A 20961-nucleotide genomic window follows, 5' to 3' on the forward strand; every position below is an offset into this window, starting at 1 on the left:
TCTTTAGTTTTAAAATATATATTTAGATTTAAAAATAACAGAATGATAGATGTGAGAACATAGAGAAAAGAAGGAGTTAATATTTTAATACTAATTTGTGGTTTGATTTTATTTGTTAAAAAAATAGAGATATACATAAGTGATTGCTTATATGGTGACATACTGTTTGCCTGTAAAATGTAATGAACACAAATACAGAGAAATGTCTTGCTCTGAGGGTCTTACAGTCTAAAATTAGACCAAATGCATGCCTTGAGTAGAAAGATAGACATTCATAGTATGGATTCCGTAGCGGTAAGGGGTGTCACATGCCCTACAGGAATAAGATGTTAATAAAACCCATGTTTTCTGTTACAACATAAAATCACACTTAACTGTTTAGTGACAAGTTATTGCTGACTTACTGCCATTTTACCAGGTACCATTAAACATGTTTAACTTTTTAATAAAAAGACAGGAAAAAAAGAAAAAACAGTGGAAGCATTTACAACTTAAACAGTGAAGTAAGTCTCTCATTATAACAGTTTTCCTTGTTCCATTTCAGCTGTATAGTGTCTTTTATGGTTGGAAATCTCCGGTTGGCAGTCTTTAGATACTATGATGGTATTAACTGTACTTTTTTGTGGAGAAATAAGCAAAAAGTTACTGAAGTTGGTCCTGACCTGCTGCTGCTGTGCTGTTCAAGTATAGTCCTGGTTCCTTTAAGGGAAAACATAGTGAACTCACATATAAAGAATAGCAAAGATAGAAAATGTAACTTCTTTCTCTGGTGATGACTTTCAGTTGCAACCTCACTGCTGAGGAAACAGGCACAGCACATGGTCTTATTGCCACTCTGAGATCTGGCATTGTTTTTAGCTTGCCTTTCTTGTTCATAGTAGTGTGGCAAAGTTGTGTTGCCCAGCTAAGGCAGAGTCTCATTAGACAGAAGACGAAAAATAGAAAAAAGGGAGAAATAAGGTGGGAAAGAACATGACACATTAGGAAGGGTATGATGGCAGGAACCAAAGACTGGCATCCTAGGTGTTATTCAGGAGTCAGCCAGTTTTGGGGTGGGGAAGGTGAGGGCAGAGGTGAGCGTATAGGAGTGTGGTCATAGGTGCTGGAACTAGGGGTGCTGAGAGTGCTGCAGCACCCTCAGGCTTGAAGTAGTTTCCATTATATACAGGGTTTACAGTTTGAGTCAGTGGCTCTCAGCACTCCCACTAGAAAAGTTGTTCCAGCACCTCTGATAATGATGTCATCTGTTCCCACTATGGCTTGGTCTTGTCAAGGCATGTTTCTGGTTCAGAACGATGAAGGCCCCATGGTGGTGTGATGCATCCCAGAAGATGGTGTGGGCAGCAGCAACCATGATGGTGAAGCTTGCTCCTTCTTCTGCTGTTTTCATTTAGTAACCTCCACATAAACAGTGTCCAAGAAGAGGCCGTCACTCTCTCCATTATAATGAACAAATTTAACACATTGTGGTGATTTCAACTATAAACATTTCTTCCCATTTCTAGAATCTTATATCTTATTGTTATTGCAACCTGTGACTTTAGCAGGAACCTGGAAGACCCTTGGGTAGTTGTGGGAAACAATGGTCTCTTTGTTCTTTAGATTTACTTACACATGCAAAATTTTACAAACTAACAATGTCTTAACTCTTTTTCACTTGTATTCTCACAAAGTTATCCATGATAAATTTAGATAAGATGTTCATGTTCTGAATACTGTGATCCAACCCTACCTCCAAAAGGATCTAAATTACACATTTATAATTATCCATGAAAAAATGTACATTTTATTTTCCTTCAAAAGTTATTTTCTTTGTTTTATGTCTTTACCATTGCCCTGTCACTCCAGTGCACATAACACACCATATTAGTCAAGAGTGCTTAAATTGGAGCTCAGTCAGATGTTTACCTCTTTTCAGATGTGTTGGTTTTTAGTCACTCTGAGCTATTAGCTTTTTTTAGTTTATTCCTTTCTCAGCGAACTAGTAGATAGTGTGAATCAAGCTTTCCTAAAATCTAGCAATGGAAAGGTGCAGGTCATACTCAGTGGTGGAAATCTCCTAGAAAATTCATGAAGCCAGGTCAAAGTGATTCAGCTTGGAAAATACTAATTCTGAGTTTTCTTGCTTTCACATGACCATTTATTTTTTTAATCCAACATCACCTTTGATTTCCTAAGATACTGTGAAAGAATCTTACTTAATTTGCTGCACGGAAGCATAAACAGTATGTATTATAGGCCCGTATTTTTAAACTTGCATTATTGGAATATGTATTTTCAGTTTATAACTTTCCATTTGAAGGTTTTGAAAGTATAGTCATGTGTGTTTCTCCCATCTCACGTGAGCTTTCTTCATGAGCTGACCTGACTGCACTTGAAACTGATATACTAACTTGACGTTTCAGTATTTTCATTATCCTCCTCTTGTATCCTTTACATGCAAAGAAATAGATGAAAGGATCCATGCAGCAGTTAAAATTCATCAGAAACACAGTGTAATGGAGGGTCTTCTGGAAGGTTTGCTGTTCACTGCACAAAGGATGATATTGAAGCTTCTTGATCATGTGTTGGATAATTGCAATGTGGTAAGGAGTAAAACAGATGACAAACACGACAATTACAAAAATGATTGTGTTGATGGCCTTTTTGTTTATCCCTGATTTTTCAGTTAATGGGTTTTCCTTAGCAGTTTGAAAAAGTTTGCAACTAATTTTAGAATAACAAAATAGTATAATTTCAAGGGGAATGATGTACCCTATTAAACAGGCAGCAAGAAGTATCCACGGTAGATGTGGAATTTTTTCAAAGTTTGGATATTCCATGCATGTAGTCCTTTCTCTTTCCTCATTTGACATGGACTGTATGAGCAATGGAAGTGTTTGGCTAAATACAAGAAACCAGACAAATATACAAATATACTTGGCATGTTTAATTCTTCTGATTTTGTTGTATCGAAAAGGATGGACTACGGCAAAAAACCTGTCAATACTCAAGCAAGTCATAAAGTTTACACCTGCGTATGTGTTGATATAAAATATGAGAGCAGTTAGTCTGCAAAGTGTTTCTCCAAATGGCCAATGAAATCCTAGTGCATAGTATGCTATTCGTGTAGGCAAGGCAGTAGTAAAAAGAATGTCTGAGAGGACAAGATTTGTGGAATAAAGGGTAGTAGAGTTGATTTTTTTTCTGTTTTTAAAAATGACAACGAGGGCAAGTCCATTTCCAAACACACCAAGAATTAAAATAAAGCTGTAAAACACAGGCAGTAAGATCCTTGCTGTATTTTGATGTTCATACAGGTCGCAGAAATTTGTCTGAGGAGTTGTAAAAGCTGTGGTGACGGTGACTATTTTCACAACTGGTGCTTCTGGAGGAAATGCCATAGCTCTACAAAAAAGAAAAAAAAAACAAAAAGGAACATTTTGTAATAAATATAGACAAACTTCTTCCCCCTAGCAGCAGCCAACTGATCTTGCATCAGCCAACATTGTAAAACCTGAAATGAAACTTGATTATGATGAAATCATTTTTTTAAGGTGGTTTAAAAAAAGTTCAGCTCTCTTGCTTTAATCAAAGAAAACAAAACCATGCAGAAAGCAAAACTTGGGTGAATTGGGAAATTTCTGGGTTAGAAGAATATCTTTTTATAAAAAATAAATGTTTGAGGTTAGAGAGAGAACTTTTAAAGAAGCCTGGAGGGGAAAAAAGCCTTCAGTTTTGTTTAAAAGTAAAATGACACATAATCATGTGAAGTCACCAAAGGTCAGATAACTACAGAAACCTTTTAAAAGTTGTTTTTGTGAATTTTAGGGAGTTTTTATTTGTTTTTTGTTCCTTTTTAATTTGCTAAGAGGTTCTGGCAGTGATGCTAAATTTGTGACTTATTTTAGCATGTAACTAAACTTAATTCATAGAGACCAGGCCTTATCAACATTAGTATTGCCTAAAACAATTGAGCTGAAACCTTCCAAACTCATTTAACTCTAGAACGAAAAGGTTGTTTTCTGCGACATAGTCCAAGTATAGTTGATTTCAGGTGGTTACTCACACTGTCACTGAAGCTGCTTTTCAGTGGTTCTTGGAACAGGCGTGTAATCTAGGTATAATATATCATACTTCTTGACTAAATGGGAAGACAGCAAATTCAGAATAGCTTTAAATATATTTTTAAAAATATAAGAAGACATGATTGACCTAGCAGGCCTTTGGGACTCAAAGTCTGCAACTCTTGATTTTCGGGGTCTATAAATATAAAAGCTAATGTAACAGAATTATAGAAATTAGAGATGCAAAAGACCTATAACATCATTCAGTTCATCTCCTTGTGAATGCAGAATGTACCCTATGATGCAGTTCTCCGTAAAGAATAACTCTGTAGATGTGTGGATCACGTATTTCAGATCTTAAATTAAGCTATAAATATCTGCATATAGTGCCTAATATCAGGGTAGTTATATTAAGCTAGATCATCTTTGAGACAGATTCTTCCAGGTAATATATCAGCTCCATAGTTGTACTATTACAGAAGACTATGTGAGAGAGAATGGTCAGACAGCTGGTACTGATAAATATTACAGGCAGCTTTTTCTTGAAGATTCATAATAAAATATGTACCTGATATCAGAGATCAGAATACTTCATTCTGGGTTGGAATTAAAATCTGAAATAGATTTTTATGTCTTGGCTACAGCTTTTCTGGGATTTAGTTTGCCCTGTTTGAGCCTAGAGATTGCTGAGCCTTTTCAAGTGATAAACTTGAAGTAATAGCTTCTTCATGCTTTCAGTGGAGAGCCTAATTTGAATTTGTGTAATTAAGCTTCAAAATAAGCTTTGAATAGGAAAACCTGGTGTAAAGTAATGTCCATTATTTAGTGTTCATGAAAGCAAACTTACAGACATTAGTTGTTTGGTTATGAAAAAGCACTTGCTAAGAATTGCTGTATAATTATATTTCTGACTATAATTTTATTGGAATTGATTGTGGATCATTCAGGGCATTTTGGCATGGTGTGAGTGGTCATTTAATAATGCATTTATCTTCATGAGGATTGCTCTGATTTCCTTTCCTACTTCTTCTCTCCTCTTGACGTTAAATTATTTTTTGCAACAAGGGAATATTATATCAGTCTAATCTAATCTAGTCTAATCTCCTGGGTGCTTCTATAAGTATTTAAATACAGGAAATGGGTGTTTCTTATTTCCATCTCTTGTATTTGATCTTTTCTAGTCACATCTTCACCATTCACTATGGTACCCCTCTTCCACCCAGCTCTCTCTCAGGTAACTAGACATTACTACTTCTTGAGGAATTGTAGGATTTGTACTCTTGATATAATAATAAAAAATGAAGAGTCTGGCATAAAACAAATGTGTAACTATTTCTAATATACAGAGTACATACTATGCAAATACATATAACTACAGTATAGAAAAAACAGTAGTTTTTTCCTAGTGAAAATAGTTTTGCTAAGCAAGAGTAGACGTTCATAAATTGTATCTGTAGCCTTTATTAAAATATAAATTGAAATATAAATATGTGACTTCTGTTGCTATGTTACAGCATAATATTACTTGCATTCTTATGCTGAACTGAAGCTGTTACTACTCTGTTATTGCTCAGATATCAGGCTGATGTGCCTGGTATAAAAACATAGATATACAGAGAGAGAATCTTGGCTGGATTGGTCTTGTCTTTTCTTGCTAACGCTGGACTGGCAACCATTAAGGAGAAACTTACTTTCTAGAGGAAGGTGTCTACAGTATTATTAATTAGTCCAAGAGTGATCTTTCCCTGTTCCTTGATATCCAGGCTGCTGTCTGTTTCTTGGCAGTAATCATTATTGCTTAGTTCATTATGTGACTCCTTCTCCAAAACCTCTATCACAATCCACTAGGTGGTAGAAAAGGGCGGTAGTGTTCATGTTCTTGCCTGAGCGAAAGTGGAGCAGATCACTTCTTCAGTGTTCCAGGCCTCAGTTTAATTAAATAGTTACTTAACATGGGGAGGATACGTAACATGAGGAAATAGATTCAATCTGTGTAATGACATGGTTGAGTCATTACACAGATTGAATCTAACACCTCTTGTCAACTGTCTGCAATGGCCCATCTTGATTATCACTACAAAAGTTTTTTTTCCTCCTGCTGATTATAGCTCATCTTAATTACTTAGCCTATTAGAGTTGATATGGCTATTTCCACCTTTTCATGTTCTGTATGTATATATATCTCCTTAATATATGTTCCATTCTGTACATCTGAAGAAGTGGTCTGTAGCCCACAAAAGCTTGTGCTCAAATAAATTTGTTAGTCTCTAAGGTGCCACATGTACTCCTGTTCTTTTTGTCCATCATGAATCACAATATGTCTTTAAGCAACCTCCAACAACTGCTACTGGAATGCTTTTACTTAATTATATTGTTAAACCAAATGTTCTCCTCATGTCACCTATGTTGAAATACTGGTTCCCTGTGCTTAATTTTAAAGAAAATTATAGAGATGAACTGCGATTTTACAAACTGTGTTGTACCTTATTAGAAAGATATATCAAGAAAATTGTATCAGAGTATTTCAGCAACCACTTTGATGCCCTTGACATAGCAATGGTTTGCTTCCTTGCTCTGCATAATAGGCTGATAAATGTGACTAGAACTTTAATTGTTTGTCAGTGTTACATCTGCATGAACTGACGATTCTCAATTTTTTATCATGCTTTTCCTGTCAAGTTAATTTAATGTAGAGGTTTGAAAAACAGAACTATTAAGTTAGCACTTTAGAACACACTTTCACAATTCCTAGAATACAAAATGGATATTTCATGCTACAGGAAGTCATATTATTTTTCCAGTATAGTGAAAAAAGTTATAGTGATATGGTTGTTTTGATTTTTAGTTTTGTCTGAATGAGACAATACATGAGAATGGGTAAATGCGGGTGCATTGTGGGCTGCAAATAATTTGATTGCATTGATTCATAGATTAATAGATTTTAAGGCCAGAAAGGAACATTTAATAATGTATTATAACCTCCTGTATAACACAGGCCATAAAATTAAACCAGTTACCTCCGTATTGATCACAATAACTTGTGTTTGACTAAAGCATATCTTCCAAAAAGCAGGGCTTTGGAGCAGAACCCGAAACTGGAGCGTGGAGCAGCTCCGGAGCAGTGGAGCTGCATGTTTTTGCCTGGAGCTGAAGCGAAGCCAGAGCACAGCTCCAAAGGCCTGCCAAAAAAGCATCCATTCTTGGTTTGAAGATTTCAGGAGATGGAGAATCCACCACTTTGTTTAGTATTTTGTTCCAGTGATTACTCTTCCTTGCTCTTTAAAAATGGGTGTCTTATTTCTAATTTAAATTTGTATGGATTTAACTTCCAGCCATTGGTTTTTGTTATGCGTTTCTCCACTAGATTAAAGAGCCCTTTAGTACCTTATTTTCTCCCCCTGAAGATACTTACGCACCAATCAAGTCACTTCTCAGTCTTCAAGAAACTAAACAGATTGAGCTTTTTAAATCTGTGACTGTAAGGCAGCCCTCACATCATTTTTGGCTCTTTTCTGCACCCTCTGCAGTTTTTCAATATCCTTTTAAAAATATGGACATCAGATTTGGACACAATATTCCAGTGTTGGTCTCACGATTGCTGTATAAAGAGGTAAAAATAACCTCCCTAGTTACTCACTTACTTATCCATCCAAAGTTGCATTAACCCTTTTTGCCACAAAATCACACTGGGAGATCATGTTGAGTTGCTTGTCCACTATGAGCCCTAATTCCTTTTCAGAATCACTGCTTTCCAGGATACAGCCCCCCAGGAGCAGCGCCAGAAACTCTGGTGCCGTAGGCAGAATTCGGGAGGTGGCATTTTGTGCGCTCTCCACGGGGAGTGCGGGAGCTTCCGGTTCCACTCCCATCGCGCCACCGAAGAAGGATCCTCCGCCGAAATGCTGCAAGCGACAGCGGCAGTCATTGAGCAGCTGAATTGCCTGCCGCTGTTTTCCGCAGCACATCGGCAGAAGGTCCTTCTTCAGCGGCGCGACGGGAGCGGAACCGGAAGCTCCCGTGCTCCCCATGGGGAGCGCACAAAATGCCGCCCCCTGAATCCTGGTGCCCTAGGCAACCGCCTAGGGTCGCCTAATGGAAGTGCCGACCCTGCAGCCCCCCTATTCTGTAGGTATGTCCTGTATTCCTTGTTCCTAGATATATGACCTTATATTTGGCTGTATTAAAATACATTTTGTTTGATTGGGTCCAGTTTGCCAAATTATCCACATCGCTGTGTATGAGTGTCATCTGTAAATTGTATTAGCGGTGAGTCTGCATTTATTTCGAGATCACTGGTAAAAATGTTCACTAGCATCAGACCTAGAACTGATCCCTGTAGAAACCCATAAGAAGATCTGCTATTGGATGATATTAAAAAGCTACTTTTTGGGATCTGTCAGTTAACCAAGTCTTAATCTCTTTAACAAGCTCTTTACTGATGTTGTATAGTGTTAATATTTTAATTAGAATGCCATGCCATACTAAGATGCCTTACAAAACTATAAGGCCTGGTCTTCACTTAAAATTTAGATTGACAGATCTACATCACTCTGGGGTGTGAGCGGATCAAATCCCCAGCATAGCCAAGATTAGGTCAGTGGAAGAGTGCAAGAATTACTTACAGCGATGGAAAAATCTCTCCTTTCACTGTAGGAAGCATCCACACTACAGTGCCATAGCTATGCTGCTGTAGCGCCTGTAATGTAGACAAGGCTTAAGTATATGATATATCTGTGCAGTTACCTTCATTCATCCCAGACTGAAATCTGGTTTATTTGACAAGCACTATTTTCCATAAAACCATGTTGACTGGCATTCATTATATTAATATCCTTCAATTAATTATTAATTGAATCTCATATCAGCTTTTCCATCATTTTGCCCAGGATTGATATCAAACTCACCAGCTTATGACTCAGGTCATCCTGCTTTCCCTTTTCAAATGTTAGCATAACATTAGCACTCTTTCATTGAATTAGACAGTTGTTACTAAATGATAATACAATATTTTGTTCTATATTTCTATTGTAGCACCCAGAGGTCCTGACCAGGATAAGATCTCCATTGTGCTATCTCTGTATAAAAAAGGCCATGACTTCTGCCTTGAGAAGTTTGTAAATCAAAATCCCTGATCCTGCAAGCACTTATGCAAATGATTAACTATACACATGCATGTAGTCCTGTTAAATTTAGTAGAACTGTTCATGTGCATAATATTAAATATATGTATAAGTATTGCAGGATTGAGGCATTAGATTGTGTACATTTGGACTGTATACAAGAGATGCAACTATTTCTCCCCCATACTGGCCTAGCTGACTGAATTTTTCTTTTTGTTCTCTCCTTTTGCCATAATGTGGATGAATGAAAATAATCTATCATCTATCTTCTCACCAGGGTATGGCATGTGTAAATGGCTACAACCACATATAAAACATTATCCACAAATTAAAGTAATCTGTGCATCATTTTGTCTTTATAATTTTTATTGTTTGGAGGAGAGCAAGCATTATAAGAGTGGAAAGACAACTGTTATTTACTCTGTATATAAGACTGGTTTATTTATTCTAGTATGGCACACGTAATATTTCTTTAACAAAAAGGCAAGGAATAATAATAATTTATTTTATAATTGGTTAAAAAGAGAATAGAAGGCGGGTGAGAGGAAGGGAAAGGTCCAGCCACCAAATTCTCTGTTAGCTTGACTCCAATGATCTGTGGTTTGAGATTTATCAGACCTTTTTCAATATGGAGCATGATTAGACACTGTAGTGTTGTGGGATTTTTGTTTATTTTTTGTTTTACTTAATATATTGCTCTTATCCTTATGAAATTTCTTAATTTGTCTGCTTCTTGCAAGGGTGACTTAAGTTGCAGGAAAAGTTGAGAGAAAAGTTTTGGGATCTGGTGGCAATCTTAGCATTATATTGAAGACAGAGAAGAAATAATATGAAAGGTTTGAGTATATTTATCTAACCTTTGTCAACATGATGGATTTCTTTTCTTCCTTCCTTCTCCAACCTGGGCTGAGGAACTCTCACCTCATGCCCCATTTTAGCCTCAGCGGTCTTTTTTTATCAGCCATTTTTGTTGATATTAGTTTTAACAAAGTTATGAATGTTAGAAATTTGCATGCTAAATGAGTGCAAGAGAACATTTTAGGAGAGAGATTGGTGTGCATTAGCAGCTTGGAAAATGTGCAAGGTTTCAAAACAGATTGAGAGGCTGCAGGAAGGCTTGCCCTAGACTATCCTGCCTCTTTCTAACACCCCAGCCTTCTTATGTGGTGTTTTTAATATATTATATTGATTTCAAATTTCTCAGGGCAGTTGAGCTGTGCCCAAAATACAGTGGTATGTCTAGATCCAGTGAAATTTGAACTCTGACTGAGATCCCTAAGTTGCTACCTGGGCATGGTAAGCAGGTCCATAGCCACCTTTTGGGCCTTGTATTCTGTGTTTTATGAGGGAGTTTTGAGGCCAGTCCCTGGACCTATCCTTTCAACAGAGACACTAGTGCAGATCTTGTAAGCAGTACACCAAAGCATAGATAGAGCATATGCTCCTCGAAGTACACGTTAATTAATAGTGCCATTGAAAAAGTACACACACAAAGAGCATCAGTACACTAGTTACAAGATATATGTTTTGCTTCCAAGCAGTGCACATTCATGCAGATTATTTGTGAGTTGTTACTCTTAAAATGCATCTAGGAGATAAATGCAAAACACTATGTTAACAGAACACTAATGTTGCACAATTAAAATAAAAAGTAAGAAAATGCAAAAGTTAGGGTTATCATACTAAAGATAACTCTGCTCTCTTGGAAATATGTACTGTATCTTCTATTCCTGTTTTTCCATATTTAAAATTATAATTTATTATATTTTTAAATGCTTAACAGTACTCAGGATGTGCAAAATGACTGAGTTGGTGTTTCTGTAGGAAATTTATTTTGTTTATTTCCTGGCGAGATTATTTTAACTGTACTTTGGATAATATTTTATGACAGTCTTTATGACAATCTTTTGCATTCTAAAATAATAGAAACTTCAATACAATTAGTGTAAACAAAAGGGGAAGTTCAGAAGTACTGCTTGTTCAACAAGCTAATGAAGGTGCAGTAGGACGTCTAATGTCTACTGCCTAGTTATTGGTCATGTACCATTCCCCTTTTATATTTAGAAATAAAATCCAAATCTTTACTTATTCATTTTAAAGAACAAAAAAAACTATGTAAGATTTGTCTGCCCAGCATTCATTTGCCACTCTACAATGATAAATGAGTGATGGACAAAAAACATGTTGGAAAGGAAATAAATTTCATTTCAGCTTCCAAAGGTAATTTACAAACCAATAGTGCAGAAAAGATTTAAACAAGTCTATAAAGTTCTGGCATTGTCTGGGGAAGTGGGAGAGAGAAAGTGTTAGTAAGGGAGAAAGAACACATACCCAAGTGGTTTCTCATACGCACATCCCATTTTGTTGTTGCAGGAAAGATGCCTGTAGTAGTGGGGACAGTGGGCAATAAAGGCATAGTAATTTATCTGTTGCAAAGTGTAACAGAGGTTCCCATTTACTGTTCCACAAAGAGCTAGCTGGTTGTATGGTGCTGGCGCACCTTGTTTTCAGTAATTATATTGGATTAAGACAGCTTTAAAATATATTAAATACTTCTGTAATATTACTTTAGCATGTAAGCAAGTGGTGCTCTGCGATTGTGAATAAAGGGAGGGTAGTGTTTGTGGTCTGGCTGAATAGGAGAGAAGGTGTCCACTTAACGAATTTCTCTCTCTGCATGTGGTCTGTGTGGGTTATGAAAAATGTGCAAGTCCTCTCTGTAACATCTATAGTTGTTAGGACGATTTAGTGCTTAGACCAAGCTGATGTTGAGACAACTAAACTCCTTTCACTTAAAATTTTTAAACTGAATAAGGGAAGAACCAAAAAATGTAGCATTCGAAAAACTCTGAACCATTTAACATAACACTCCTAAAATCAAGTAACATTTCAAATGGCAGCTTGTGCTTTAGCATTGAAAGCGCTCTGCCTTATAATTAATACATTATTGATGTGTAACCTGTCCTGGTGCAATCTCTGTTTAATCTGTTTTATTTATTAAAAGCTACATAACTGTAATGACTGGCTGTTAAAGAACAGTTATCAAGAAGCATTCAGTCACTCCATTCAAAGGGAGCTGATTAAAGTGATAGCAATATGAGCTGTTGGGTTAATAATCCATATAGCTACCAAAAAGCTATATCACCTTTTCTGATCTTTTTACTGTCCATGTGCTTAAAGATCTATGGGTTGTCTTTGTTTTGTTTGAAAAGTTAAATGAGAATTAAGAGTTGCTAAATTTGAAAAACGTTATTTTTTTAATATTTTTTTTTATGTTCCACTGCAGTATAAAAAATTATCAGTCTTATCAGTAGGGGATATTTTTAAAAATCAAATAGCCGGTAACATTGCATTAATTTCAGCATATGAAGATATTTGGGGGCAAAAAGTGTAAGCAATTGCATTTTGGAAAAAGGAGCAACTATTCAGAAAAAGCTTTGAAAAGACAGTACATGTCAAAAGATGAGGGAGAAATTCTTACATGCATCCTGGCAAATTATCATTACTATATTGTTTTTAAGTATGAGTAAAGTTTTGATTGAGAAGCAGTTGGGTTGAAAATAGTCTAAAGATCGTTTCATAGCTTGTAATATCACAAATATTTCCAGGCTATCTGCTGCCGCAGTACAAGTGTGCTCTCAGAAACTGTCAAACTATTGAAGTATCTTACCAGGTTCATTGAGTGACATGCACAGAAAGAGAGAGAGAGAGAGATTTTAACTTAGAAATATGAAGTCTTTGTTTGACACATTGAAATATTTACTGAAAAATAGTTTCTTCCACATTAATCTCTACATTGATATAATTTAAATTACATTGTTTTGCAAAAACTCCATCCTAGTGAAGCAGTGAACTTTTGCATTTTGTTTTTCAAAAGGCTATATTATAAATAAAATATTTTAATTCAACTTGTTTATCATTGAACCCAAAGATGAATTGGTACCTGGATTAAAAAGTAACTGATAGTCTCTCTGTTGTAACTTGCCTGAGTAAACTGTTTTAGTGGCATAGAATTTCTCCTGTTGACATTTCTCTCTCCCACCCAGAAAGAATATATCCATCCAGCCACATGAGAAAATTCAGTACAATACAAGAATACATTAACTTCCTGGAACTGTTTGTTGTATTTCAATTAAAACAGCAAATTATTTTTTAGTACTTACATATCAGTGGCTTTTTAGATCCTCTGTGCAGTAATTGTGTAGGGCAGTATAGCTTAACTATGAATGTTTCCCTTTTGCTCATTGTTTTTAGAAGTGATTACGTGAGACTGTCCTTTTATGGAGTGGTGATATTTTTTTCCCCCTTGTGCTTGAAGTATTTTTTCTGTACTCTGATGTTGATTCGCTACCTGAGTTTTTAAGGGAAGTGAAAGCACCTCTCTATTTGAGGTGTCTTTCTGCTTCTTTTTAAATTAATCTGTTCAAAAAAGAGATTAACTAGAAACAAAAAACCCCTAGAAGTTATGTGTCACTAACTTCCATAGAAGGGACTTTACCAAGACTTTTGCTTAGTTGAACCTTTAACCAACTGAAAATTCCAGAAAGAAAAACTTTTCATGTTACTTTCAAAAAAATGAATGCATTTTAAATTTGTGTGTGGCAGAGAGCTCGGTACTTAAGAATCAGTGCTTATTTTAAAATGTTTTGCAGATTATTCAACTAAGTGACATGGTGATAGGTACTATATAAAAATAGTACTCTCAGTGGTCCATGTTCATACTATCAGTGCTTCAAGATCATAGAGAGCAGATTTTTAGAAAGATATTCTTTGAAACTGCCTATAGTAGAGTAGACAAGGTGAGTGAGGAAATAGCCTTTATTTGGCCAATTTCTGTTAGTGAGAAACACAAGCTTTCGAGCTACACAGAGCTCTTCTTCAGGTAATCTTGAAAGTTTCTCTCTCATCAACAGAAGTTGGTCCAGTAAAAGATATTACCTCTCCCATGTTGTCTTGCTAATATCCTGTGACCGACACAGCTCCAACACTGCATTGTAGTAGACCAATAGTTTTCAAACTTTTTTTCAGTTGAAGAAAATTGTTGGTGCCCATGACCCAATGGAGCTGGGGATGAGGGGTTTGGGGTGTGGTGGGAGCTCAGGGCTGGGGAAGTGTGTTGGGGTATGGAGATAAGGGCTTGCGGGGTGGGGCCAGGAATGAGGGGTTCTGGATATGGGAGGGGCTCTGGGCTGGGGCAGGGAGTTGGGGTGCAGGAGGGGGCTCTGATGTGGGGGTGCAGGCTCCGGGGTGGGGCCAGGGATGAGAGGTTTGGGGTGCAGGAGGGGGCTCTGGTGTGGGGGTGCAGTCTCCGGGGTGGGGCCAGGGATGAGAGGTTTGGGGTGCAGGAGCGGGTTTGGGTTTGAGGGGGGGCTCAGAGCTGGGGGTGTGGGAGGGGGTCAGGGCTCTGGTCTGGGGGTGCAGGCTCGGGTGGGACTGGGGATGAGGGGTTTGTGCAGGAAGGGGCTCCAGGTTTGAGGGGAGGCTGAGGATTGGGGCATGGGCTTATCTCAGGCGGCTCCTGGTCAGCGGCACAGCAGGGGTGCTAAGGCAGGCTTCCTGCCTGTCTTGGCATCGCGGATCGCGCTGCACCCCGGAAGTGGCCAGCAGTAGGTCCAGCTCCTAGGCGGAGGCACGAAAGTGGCTCTACATGATTCTTGCCTGCAGGCACCGCCCCCACACCCACAGCTCCCATTGGCCAGGAGACGATGCGGGGGCAGTGCATGGAGCCCTGTGGCTCCCTTGTCTAAGAGCTGGACCTTCTGGGACGCAGCGCGGTGTTGGAACAGGTAGGGACTAGCCTGCCTTAGCCGGGCAACACCGCCGACGAGACTTTTAATGGCCCGGTCAGCATTGCTGACCAGAGCTACCGCAACCCAGTGCCTTACAATATGCGACCCAGTACTGGGTCACGACCCGCAGTTTGAAAACCACTGTAGTAGAGTAAGCATTCTAGGGACTGTGTCTTCTCATTAAGTTTTCAGAGCGCTTATTGTACTTTGATCACTACTGCAATACAGATAATAAATAACAGCACAGGTATAAGATACTCATGTCAAAAGTGCCACAAATAATTACATTGTAAAAATTTTAAAGTGATCCTTAAAAGATTGGCTTTATTGGACCACATTTGGAAAAATGAAAGGAATGATGTTTCAGAATTTTATGATAAGCTATTGTTACCTGGTATAACTTTTTTTTTTTTTTCACATAGCTAAATCATCTACTTGCTAACAAGGTTATTGAGATCAATGACGGATGGAAAATCCTGTCACTTGCTTTTACGACTGTAATCTAGAATTACCTGGGATTTTCCCCAGAAACTCCTACTAATCAGTTCTGCAAAAACTGGGCTGTGTTTAGTGGCCTGGTTGAGTGACCTGGTTTTAAAATCTGAGTGAGTAGGCTTAGTTAGGAAGTAGATTACTAAAAGGTCTGATCGTTTAAGATACTTAATGCCTCCTCAGTGATGCTGAGCCCCCTCAGATCCATGGAGCTGAGTAGTTGGTTAGGCCTATCAGCACCTCATTAGATCAGGTCCTTGAGGTGGATTTCTGTTCCAGCGCCAGATTCAAAAGAGCTTTGGGATGATATTTCTTTTTTCTTTTTCTTTGTGAGGGCAGGGATGGAGAAGTTAAGCTGCGTCATTGCATGCTTTACCATAGAATAGAATTCATTTCTATGAGGAATTGAGAGAGAAACTAATGTTTGAAGGGAAATTATACAAATTACACGTGACTAGACAAAGCAATACTGCCACTCTATTCTGTGCCCAGCAGTAAAAATACTTAATACGCCATCAGAAATTTCTAAATATGAAGTCTGGGTGTGATACTTGAACAAGGGCTGACTGTCTTTTTGTTCTGCGTTTGTACAGCTTCTTAGCACAGTGAGTCCCAGTGCAGGAGAAATAATAATATCAAAAGAATTAGATTATTAACTGTTGTCCTTTTCAAGGTTGCTTTTGCCATTGAAAATGTCACCAAAATGCTCCCTCCCCTTTCTCACACCTGATCTGCATAGCTTTGATAAATTGGATTACTAGAATGTACTTTATTGGGCCGTACAGAAAGCTTATCCAGGGTCCCCAGGTAGCACAATGTAGCAGTGTGGTAATTGTTGGGGTGGATGAATTCTGCTGGAGTTCTTCACTATTTGGTTTCTGTTGTTATGCCACTCCTATCACTGCAGAATCTGACTGCCAGTTCCAGAGTTTCATCTCCATTTGTACGCATAAGTATCACAGACCTGGTCAAGCACTCTTTTGTGGCCGCTCAGTAGGCTGCTGTGAGGGAATTCAACCTCTGGATCCAGTGTGCTTTAAGCCTCTGGAGTCTGAGCCAAGTCCGGGCACTCCCGCTGTCTTGGGGATTCTAGGCATACTCTTAGGGTGCAGATCCTCCTAAAAACTGAAACCTTGCAGTCCAGTTGCCTAGCTCCTCAATGCCTAGGTCCTCTTCTTTGAGGAAGAGTTATATAGTCTGGGGCCAGCTCCTGAGTGATTCCTATCTCGTGTATAGGTGAGTTTCACTCTTCTGGGAACAATTTCATTATCCTGAGGCTCCCAGTGGGTGAGCTAGTCTTTAGGTTTTCTGGATTCTATTTAACATTTTCAGAATAAGGACTGACCCCTTAAGCTTTACCTGGTGCTTTGTGGGCAATCAGCAGAGAGCAGAGCATTGAGGTGATTTGCTCTTGGTAACGTGTGTTACTTAGGACGCGTAGTGTTGCATTTTGCATTAACTGCAATTTTCTCAGGGCTCTTGCTCTCAAGCCCAAATAAATTTAGTTGCCCTGAATGTTGTTTTAGCTTATGTTTCTGCATGGCACTCTGTAAACAGTACAGGACAGACCCATTTACGCACGAATCGGCTTAATGCGTGGTAGTGTCATGCCTCCCAATGCTACCTATTTAACAGACGAGACTCATTAACATGTGGTACAGGAACTTGCTATGTAGTGGTACAGATTTGCTCACTAACTCACTGACATAGAAATTGACTGGATGTGGGGAGCAGAAATGTGTTGTATGTCTTTACCGCCGACAAGGGGGAAGTGGCAGCAATATTAAAGTGCTGCTGTGGAAAAGGACCCTGCAGCACTTTAAGGTCCCTGCCCCTTTTGCCCCTCACTCGGCCGCCAACGGGGGTGGGGGCAAAAGGAGCAGCTGCCCCCGGGCCAGTTATTTAAAAGGGCCCGAGGCTCTGGACGCCGCTACTGCAGCAAAGGCCTCTGGAGCCCCAGGCCCTTTAAATCGCCACAGGAACCCCGGGCGGCATGGACCAGGCAGTCTGGAAGGGCTGGCTGGGAGATGCTGACCCTAGCCCTGCCCCTTTCACCTTGGGCCCTGTCCCTTCCGGGGGCCTGAGCCACCCCCGTCCCGTACCGGTAAGTGTCCTGAGTTACTTTCACCCCTATGTAGTAGTAATAATCTTTTTATTAGATTACACATTTGAATTTATATTCTTGCAAAGCGCCGTTAACAGATAGGCCTTCAGTCTTTGAGATGCTGTGAATACATATGTAATCCTAGATGATTATACCTGTGTATATATAGAGATATTAAGATATTTCAGCATGGCCCTCTTAACCCGCGGTCCGTTAACATGTGGTCGTTACGGCTTGACTCCCGATATCCGTGCAGAAACGGGTCTGTACTGTATGTACTAAAGAAAAATGTGTAGTAGTTAGTAATAACAGTAGTATAATGGGTTATTCCAAGTGAAATCACTTAAGGATTATTTCTGCAAACTTTACTCCCACAAAACTTCCATTAACTACAGGGGAAATTTTTGCAGATGTACCTCTGCAGAATCAGCTCCCTAATCTTTACTTTATCAGTTGTAAAACCAGTTCTTCTTCGAGTGATTGCTCACATCCATTCCAGTTAGGTGTGCGCGCCGTGCGTGCACGTTCGTCGGAAACTTTTTTACCCTAGCAACTCCAGTGGGCCGGCAGGTCGCCCCCTAGAGTGGCGCCGCCATGGCGCTCTATATATACCCCTGCCGGCCCGCCCGCTCCTCAGTTCCTTCTTACCGCCGTGTCGGTCGTTGGAACTGTGGAGCGCGGCTTAGCTGTCCTCCACGTCCCTAGCTCTCCTAGTTCTCTATCGCTTGTCTATCGTTTATCTCTAGTTCCATATAGTTGTTAATTAGTTTGTTAAGTAGATAGTTTAGTTAAATAGTTGTTAAGTAGTTCTTTGCCGGGGGCTTAGCCCTTCCCGGCACCCGGCGCCAGGCTCATGCCTGTTTCGCCGGGCTTCAAGCAGTGTGTGGCCTGCAAGAAGCCCATGCCTACCAGCGATCCCCACGAAGCGTGCCTGAAGTGCCTCGGGGAATCGCACAGATCTGACAAGTGCCGCATCTGTAAGGCTTTTAAGCCGAGGACAAAAAAGGAGAGGGATCAGAGGCTCCGAACTCTCCTAATGGAGGCGGCACTTGACCCGTCGACTTCGCAGGCCGTGGTATCGGCACCGGCACCGGATCGCTCCGGCACCGAGAAGACTCCCCGGCACCGACCTTCTCCGGCACCGGAATCAGAGCCTAGGCCGTCGAAGTCTGATACTCCGGCCAGGCAGACCCGGCTTGAGCGCCCGGCCTCGACATCGGCCGCGGCGCCGCCGGCACCGTCAGCACCGTTGACTCCGGGCCCGGCGGGTCCGTTGAGTCCGGTGCCGCCGAGCTCCCCCATGAGATCTGGGGTTGAGATAGTGGTCCCATCCACACCGGAGACCTTCGCCTCGGCTCGGGACCTTATTGCCCTGACTGAGCCCACTCGGCTGCCACCCCCGGTACCTCCGGTGCGGGTTGTGTCCAGAGGCAAGCCCATGCTGTCGGCGCCGCCCAGAGACAGTCGTTCGCCATCCAGGTCCCGACGTCTTGGGCGCTCCAGATCCCGACGCCGCTCGCAGTCCCGGCACCGCTCCCCTCAGCGGTACCGGTCGCACTCGCGGCAACGGTCGGCATCGAGACGGTCGCGGTCAGGCTCCAGTCGGCGACACCGGCACCGCGACTCCAGGAGCAGGTCCCGACGCTACTCGCCGCGCCGGTCGACCTCCCGGCACCGAGCTGGTGGCAGGTCCCGGTCTCGGTCGACCTCCCGGCGCCGAGCTGGTGGCAGGTCCCGGTCGACCTCCCGGCACCGAGCTGGTGGCAGGTCCCGGTACCGGAGCGGCACCCGGTACCGATCAGGATCCCGGCACCGTGATAGATCCCGGTCCCGTTCCCGGTCCCGGCACCGATATGACTCCCGGCACCGGTCCCCGGCACCGAGACGATCCTCCGTGCCGGCCCGCGCAGACCCTTACCATCCGGGGTCGGCCCCGCCGTGGCCCTCGAGACAGCCGTCCGTATCTTCCCAGACGGACAGTGGGTATGCGCTGGGCACCGACCGGCAGGCGGCGCTGTTCGGGGATCCGCCGCTGCAAGACCAAGGCCCACAACAGTGGGGATTCTGGACACCCTGGGCATACCATCAGGCCCAGGGCCCCCAGCAGCTCCCTGCTAGACCGGCGACTGCGGAGCGTAGGGCCCCTGAAGCCTCCTTGTCTCGCCCCCCTCCCTCCCCGGAAGGGGACGAAGGGTCCAAACAGCAGGACTCCGCTGTGGCTCCGGAGGCAGAGGCGAGGGCTGAGGAAGACCCTCAGTTGGACACTATCGTGCCTGGGGTCTCATCATCCTCCTCCCCGGATGAGGCGGTGGCGGGTACCTCCTCCAACAGTCCCCCCCCGCTGGATCTCAGGGCGCACCAGGACCTCCTCAGGCGATTGGCTCAAAACCTGAGTCTGCAGGCAGAGGAGGTCTCGGAGATAGAGGACCCAATCGTCACCATCCTCTCTTCTGATGCTCCCACCAGGGTCGCCCTGCCCTTCATACGGACCATCCAGGCCAATGCCAATACTATCTGGCAGTCCCCGGCCTCCATCCCTCCGACAGCGAAAGGAGTCGAGAGAAAGTACATGGCCCCTTCTAGGGGCTATGAATATCTACATGTTCACCCGACTCCCGGTTCACTGGTAGTGCAGTCGGTGAACGATAGGGAGCGTCACGGCCAGGAGGCTCCGGCCCCCAAGTCCAGAGAGGCCAGGCGGATGGACCTCCTTGGCCGTAAGGTGTATTCGGCTGGGGCGCTGCAGCTCAGGGTCTCTAACCAGCAGGCCCTGCTGAGCAGATACGCCTTTAACTCCTGGGTGGCAGTGGACAAATTTAAGGAGCTGCTGCCACAGGATGCTCGCCAAGAGTTTACGGCCATCTTGGACGAAGGCAAGAAGGTCGCACGCACGGCCTTACAAGCCTCCTTGGACGCTGCGGACTCGGCTGCCCGCACCCTCGCGTCAGGAGTTACGATGCGTCGCATCTCCTGGCTGCAGGTTTCCGGCCTTCCGCCGGAGCTCCAGCACACTATACAGGACCTTCCTTTCGAAGGCCAGGGCCTGTTTTCCGATAAGACAGACCCCAGACTCAAGAGTCTAAAAGACAACAGGGTCATCATGCGGTCCCTCGGGATGCACACCCCCGTGACGCAGCGTAGACCCTTTAGGTCGCAACAACAGCAACAACGTAGGCCGTTTTCCCAGTTCCGCCAGCGGCAGGACCTTTACAGGCGCCGCGGCAGGAACGGCAGGCGCAGGCAGTCTGGGAACCAAGGGGGGCAGAACCAAGGCTCCTCAAAACCCCCGCCTGGTCCTAAGCCTTCATTTTGAAGGTGCGCCCGAGGGCGCGGTAACAGTTTCCCCTATGGATCCTTTCCCCCCGTTTTCAAACCGCCTTTCGTTTTTCCTCCCAGCGTGGTCCCAAATA

General features: G+C 42.1%; 2 protein-coding genes across 6 annotated transcripts in view; one reads left to right on the plus strand and one right to left on the minus strand.

The window, feature by feature from the left end:
- UBAC2 (UBA domain containing 2) overlaps window positions 1-20961 on the plus strand; it is a 181367-nt gene that overhangs the window by 92839 nt on the left and 67567 nt on the right. The window lies entirely within an intron of this gene.
- Window positions 83-13406, minus strand: LOC115654017 (G-protein coupled receptor 183-like). 2 transcript variants are annotated; one of them, XM_030567937.1, is made up of 3 exons: window positions 13330-13382; window positions 8669-8742; window positions 83-3387 (listed from the first exon to the last, which is right to left on the minus strand). In XM_030567937.1, exons 2-3 carry the CDS (start codon window positions 8704-8706, stop codon window positions 2283-2285), a joined length of 1143 nt encoding a protein of 380 aa, XP_030423797.1. In that variant the 5' UTR covers window positions 8707-8742; window positions 13330-13382; the 3' UTR covers window positions 83-2282. The 2 variants fall into 2 exon arrangements, with proteins under 2 accessions (XP_030423797.1, XP_030423804.1); XM_030567944.1 differs by lacking the exon at window positions 8669-8742 and having other exon boundaries at window positions 13330-13406.

Source organism: Gopherus evgoodei, chromosome 1 (assembly GCF_007399415.2).
Source record: "Gopherus evgoodei ecotype Sinaloan lineage chromosome 1, rGopEvg1_v1.p, whole genome shotgun sequence".
NCBI classification, from domain to species: domain Eukaryota; kingdom Metazoa; phylum Chordata; order Testudines; family Testudinidae; genus Gopherus; species Gopherus evgoodei.

Coding starts and splice junctions, on each gene's coding strand:
- LOC115654017 (XM_030567937.1), bottom strand. CDS start 8,706: ATGCTTCCTACAGTGAAAGGAGAGATTTTTCCATCGCT. Junction 3,388..8,668: donor GGAGAGATTTTTCCATCGCT/GTAAGTAATTCT, acceptor TCTTTTTTGTAG/AGCTATGGCATTTCCTCCAG.